Below are 6,206 nucleotides of genomic sequence, written 5' to 3' on the forward strand. Positions count from 1 at the left end.
GCATCCGAGGAGGGCTGGTGTTTAGGATCGGGGTGTCAGGGGCAGTACGTCGTCCACTGAGAGCTGAGCTGGAAGGCAATATATATCAACACAGGGTTTTGGTTGTGTTTCTTTTCCCCCTCGCTCCCCAGGATGATTGACTGGTTTTGCATCTGATTAAATTTTCATGCGCATCCACAGAACAGTGGGATTCTAAGGATAGAGATTAATATTTCAGTAATTATACCGTGCCTGTAGGTCCCTGGAGCCCTTGGTGCATCCAGAGAGGAACCCTGGCTGTAGGTAGCGGTTCACAGGAATGCGCGGCAGGAGGAAATCCAGCCATGGGGGGCTCGTTGTTGCTTTTGGCAAAATATGTGGATGGGGAAAGAAAGTATGCATGTGAGTGTCCTTTCCTGGAAATAAATGTTTGGAGGAAAAGGTGGGTACCGAGTTAGTATAACATGGGGGGGAAAAAGCCGATTGCTTCCTGGGCTACGGCAGTAACTTTAGGGCGCTGAATGTCACTTAGCGATGCCGAGCAGAGGTACCCAAGGCTGGATCGTGGCTCGGCAGCGTCACCGCTCTGCCTTTTCACTTGGGGGTTTGCCAGGCGCTCTCTGCCTTGTGCTTTCAACACGCCTGGTCAAGGCTGGGCTTCTGGGACATTTCATCTTCCGCAGACTCATGCATCCATTTCTCCTGTCCCTCCCTATTCCAGAGAACAGCCCATCTTCACCACCAGAGCCCATGTCTTCCAAATTGACCCCAGCACGAAGAAGAACTGGGTTCCCGCAAGCAAGCAGGCTGTAACTGTTTCCTACTTCTATGACAGCACGAGAAACAGCTATCGGATTATCAGTGTGGATGGAGCCAAGGTAGGAGGCTGATGGTATCCCGGCGTGTTTACTGTGCTGAGAGGATCGTGACTGTCAGCCCTGGCTGGAGATAGACGTAGATGGGATACATTAAGCACTTAAGTTCATAAATACTTTTTTTATATAATCCGTTATGGACACTTGTAGTGATAATTGGAAAAACACAGGGCACCTTAAAAGTGATTTTGCCAAACTTAATTGATTTTATCTCTGACTAGTTTGACTTCACGATCTGAATGAGCCAAGAGCTTTAAGTGTCCAAATTGAGTGTGTAGCACAGTACCTAAAACCACCGCCCGTGTTAGGTAGATAAGGCTGAGGCCTTTTTGGTGAAAAAATGTTCTTTTTAAAGGGAATGAGGAGACTCATATGTGCAGACTAGAGCTTTTAATGTAAATGCCAACTGCATATTCACTTTTGCCTGGTTGAACTGTTCACAGGTTAGCACTTAATTTCCTTCAGCTTTTGCACTGGAGTTCATCAGCCTTAGGTGACAGGTCAGGCACGAAGACTTTTCCCCCCCTCACTCTTTTTTTCTTATTTTGTTTTGCATTACCAGATAGCGTGCTGAAGTATTTCCTGTAAGAATCCCAATCAGTCGGATTGAATGGGTTGCTCAGATGACTGTTTTTATTACAGACTAGTTTTATCCCTCTGATTAGTCCCTCCAAAGTAACCTGTAAGGTGACTGCTTTCCCCTAGCAGCCCCCAGTCAGAGGTATAAGTTCCTGTACAAAAATCATCGGTCGTTTCTGCCAACCACAGGGTAACGAGACAAGTTTACAGCCGGTTTATCTGTGTTCCTGTTTGGATGAGGGTGTTAAAATATTGCTGTCCTAGGAGAGAGATATCGCAGAAATCATCCCTTGATAAAGCTTTTCTATTTGTCATGCCTATTTCACATACTTGTTTTTCCAAACATCTCCTGTGCTGTTTTGGGTTATATATTGGCTTATAAATCAGCCATACTGCCTGCTTAAATTGATGGTAATGTTTCATTGACATCGGTACAGCATTACTATATCACCTTCATTACGCTGTTTGTGCCGGTGTGTTCATTTCCAGAAACGCCAGCTAACCGCCCCGGCTGCCTCGGTTTGCGATCGGCACACACAACCCCTGCAACTTGCTGGGGAAAGCTGTGCCCCCCCCCCCCCATTTCCCCCCGATTTACTTACACCCCATGGATACTCCTGCTCCTGCTGGGGCAAAGCCGGTGCTGGTGGTAGTGGGCTGCTGGCTTTACAAAGCCGGGCGAGTAAGACTTCCAAGCCAAAACTGCTGTACTCGCAGCAGCGGGTCGCTTGATTTGTGGATGTGCATGCATGCATGCATTAAGACCAATTAATGAAAAGAAAGTAATGACTGTCCGTGGCAGGGGGAAGCTGCAGGGGCAGCGTATGCCCACAGCCAGAGGTCCTGCCCAGAACTGCAAAGTGTGTGCCGAGAACAAGATGGGCATCCAAGCTTTGCTTTGTAATCTGCCCCAAAGGCATTCAGAAGGAACCACCCCCCCATTTTAGCATGTCCCAGAAGAAGGTGAGCTTTCCATGATTAAAATTCTCCCCCAGGGCTTCCCGAGCAAGAATGAATTGCTGGCCGCATCAATTATTCCTCTTGTATTGAACCTTCGCTGATTAAGGAAGAGGTCGAGAAGAAACGCTACCTTCACACTCGCCTCTGGAGAGTCCCCAGTTACCCTGCCTGTCCATTTTAAGAGTGCTGATTTGGAAAAAGAAGGATGTTTATACCCAAATAAGTTAAAAGTTGCTTTTCGCCCTCAAACAACTATTGTTCAGTGTTTTGACCTACTTTTCTAGCCAAAAATGAAACCGGGTAGGACTGTGAGGAAGAATATAGACAGCATCAGTTGGTGGCGTCCTGCTTTCTGTATATCTCACTTATTAGAACAAAGTCTTCCGTGTGTTGGCAAATACCAGATGGATTAGCATCATGGCATCACTGCGGGCAGAAGTTATCTCTGTTTTAAAGACAAAAAAGCTGAAGCTCAAGTAAATTAAGAGATTTGGCCCTAGAAGGAAGATGGTGACAAAAGATGTCTTACAACTCTTCACCCTCGTCTCAATTGCAAAGGGGCTGTTGTAACAGTTTATTTTAGACAAACATATACGATGCACATTGGCTTGCGGGGAAAGCTCACTTAAATCCAGCTTGTATGCAGCTGTTGGATTAATTTTGGGGGGGTTTTGCCTTATGTTGACATTACATAGTAACAATAAAAATATTTTAAAGTGATCAAGAATACAGGGCACTTCACTTAAACATTGTTCGGTACCCATTTGCATAAGCTTTATTTTACTTTTGGCATTCAGCGTATCACTCTGGGCAGCATGTTGAATTGCAAGTATGTGGAGTAGCATAGGGCTGCTGAAACCCGTTAGCGCTGCTGTCATGCAGAACACGGGGCAGGCTGCGTAACGTCAACCTGATGAGTATTTAGTTTCCTCCTGATGCACCACCAACCCGATGGGCTCTGATTCTCGCAGGAGTAGCTTCCTCAGGCTGCTGCTGCTGTCCCTGAAGGTCCGGACCTTCTGCAGTCCCCTGTCCTTCAGCCCCATCCTCTCTTCTCCCAACAAGTGTAGCCTGTCCCCTTCTCCTTCCTGGCAAGTCCCTCTCCCTCGTCCCCAAACCCTTGGGGCGCAGGAGCGTGAGGAGGGGTGCCGCAAGGCAGAGGGGAGTGGGAGGATTTAGGAGTGGGCTGAAGGGGGGGGTTAAGGGAACCGCTGAGCCTGTGTGTTTAAAGGCGTAAATATTGGGAACTCATTTTGTGAGCACGGCTGGCGGAGGGGCAGGGGAGTTCCTTGGCTCTGCTGCCTGGCACAGTAGGATGCTGCCTTCGGGTCCTTACCCATTTGCCAAGTGGTGGGGAAGGACAGAGGGCCTGGCTGGTACAGGCAGAGGTGGTGAAGACGGACATTGCAGCAAAGGGGAAAATGGGACAGAAAGGGAGTAGGGTAAAGGTAGGGAGCAGAGTGAAGTCAAGGGAGCTTAACTCTTCCCTTGCAGAGGGATATGCAAGAGCCTCGTGCTGAAAACCAGGAGGCCGGTATGATGGAGGGAAGCCAGGCGAGAGCGTACGCCTTCTAGGTGCCAGGTTTCTTCCAAATCCTCCCAGCCTAATGACAAAAAAACCCATTGAAATGCCTGGGGAGTCAAGCACTGAAAAGTGGAGACCCTGGATTCAAAACAGCTTGTACCACTTCAATTCCTTGTGTTTGCAAAGCTAGAAGAGAACAGGTATTATAATTCCTGGGTCTTTCACAGAAAAACAGGTGCTGTGGACAGTAGCTTACAATTTATAGCAAAAGATTTCACAAATACCATACAAATATGCACTGGATGATCTTAACCAAGATACCATTACCAAACAAGGGAATAGATTAGTATATCTTTTAATTACATTATAATTGACTTGTATGTTGTCGAGAAAGTAATTTCATCATGACATTTTAAGAAGTTTCTAGCCAGAGGCTGTTTAAATTGCAGCATAATGAATGCTGGAGGAAATGATACAGTAAAATGCAAGGGTGCACACCGATTCAGAGTTAATGAGGCAGCCAAGAGACTTCACCATATGAAAGTGCCCAGCGTTGTGGGCAAAAGTCAACCCTGTTGAAAAATGACAAAATACGGTGTCGATGCAGGGAGAACATGAACTCATAAGTGCCCGGTTGCTGTGTAGTGTGTGGGGAAAGCCACACACTCAGCTCCTCATTAAAAGTGAGCTACTTTATTCCGCCTTTTAGAGGCGAAAAGAAAGTTTGAAAGCATGAAAATTACTCAGACAGATATCCTCCGTCATCCTCTGGACTAATGCATGGTAGTGCCCTGGTTGGTGGGTTTGCTTATTTTTTAAAAATTGGAAATATGTGTTATCCAAACAATATAGGCAAGGGTGAAAGGATGAGAAATTTGTGTCTGTATAGAATTTAAGTAGGAAATATAATCCCTCAGAAACAATCTTCTGCCCCATTTTCAGATGTTATATTTGTACAGAACCTGTGATTGCAACAGCATCATTTTCATCTTTTGAGAACTAAGTTGTTAATAAGGAACATAAAGCTATCTTAAAAATTAATAGCCAGCAATAAAGTGTACAATGAGACATTCTGAGACAGCAGCGGCAAAGAAAAGTGACACAGCAAGAGTCATCTCAGATGCCAGTCCTAAGTTGTCTCTGTAGATGCTTAAACAGATGACTAGAAAAAGTTAAAATCAGGGTTAAAAAGATTAATAGATCTTAATGATACAGAAACAAAGACTTTGTGTTTCAGAGAAAAAAAAAAATTGTGGGCTGACACTCATTCCCAGTTGCTAGATCATTTAAAAGAGTTCATTACCTAACAATTACCTTGAATATTGAAGATCAGCAGCCAAGTCGGGAATAAGTGTGTGAAAGTTTTGAAGAGAGAACCAGAAAAACTGCTGTGCTGGGAAAACAGAATCAGTGGGTCTGCTTCTGAAGTAAATTGCAATTAGTAAGAGTAAGAATATGGGCCAAATTTTGCCAATCCGTATTCACATAACGTTCCCCAAAGTGAATACAGTACATTATATAGTATGATGAAGCTGTTTGATTAAGTGGCATGTATGTGCACATATACGTGTCACGGCAAGAACGGACAGTATGATTTCCAGAGCGGAACGAAGCTGGCAGGGACAGAGCCCCAGCAGCATGTGGTAGCAGATATTTAGGGAGGTCAGAAGGGGTGATATGTAAATCTGCTAATATTTTATGTATTTCTGGCTTCCTTGGTTCCTGTACCAGTCCTAATTGCTACCTAATTTAATAGCTGCCCACCTCTTTATGACTACGCTTTTTTGTTCTCACGACTGGAGGCAGGTGTCCTCGGCACACGGAGAGGAAATTCGGAGTCCTTCCAGTGCCGTGTTCAGAGTCTCAAAACAAATCATTTTCTTTGCCCGTGGAAATGGACTTATTTTAAGACATAGTTGTTAAAAATATTCTAGAGTATTTTGCCAAAAGGTGACTCTTAGACTGAAGAAGCTTTCCTTTCACAGGAAAAAAATTGCAGGGCATGGTAGCACAGATGAAATTCCTTCATCTGGCTAGTTCTTTATGTTCTTTTTTTTTTCTTTCATTGACGTAAATTCAGCCATTAAACCAATAGCAACTCTTTCTCAGGAAAAGCCTACCAAGTAATTTAGATGTTACAAAATTTTTGGCACTGAATTAAAAAAGGCTTCTGGCAATGCGTACCTCGCCAGGGGCCTGTGTTGGTGTGGCAGCATTTAATTGTGCCTCTAAGACCTCATGGATCTGATTTGTGATAACGTGCAGCAGAAGCGATCACGACATCGCCT

General features: G+C 44.9%; 1 protein-coding gene across 1 annotated transcript in view; it reads left to right on the forward strand.

The window, feature by feature from the left end:
* The first annotated feature begins 323 nt into the window (after nt 1-323).
* The window catches only part of HOMER2 (homer homolog 2 (Drosophila)), a 34,912-nt gene continuing 29,029 nt past the window's right edge, over nt 324-6,206 (forward strand). The window contains exons 1-2 of the mRNA XM_009330981.1: nt 324-421; nt 701-857. Of these exons, the coding sequence (XP_009329256.1) occupies nt 324-421; nt 701-857 (255 nt within the window). The remainder of the gene's footprint in view (nt 422-700; nt 858-6,206) is intronic.

Source organism: Pygoscelis adeliae, unplaced genomic scaffold (assembly GCF_000699105.1).
Source record: "Pygoscelis adeliae isolate BGI_AS28 unplaced genomic scaffold, ASM69910v1 Scaffold318, whole genome shotgun sequence".
Taxonomy (NCBI): domain Eukaryota; kingdom Metazoa; phylum Chordata; class Aves; order Sphenisciformes; family Spheniscidae; genus Pygoscelis; species Pygoscelis adeliae.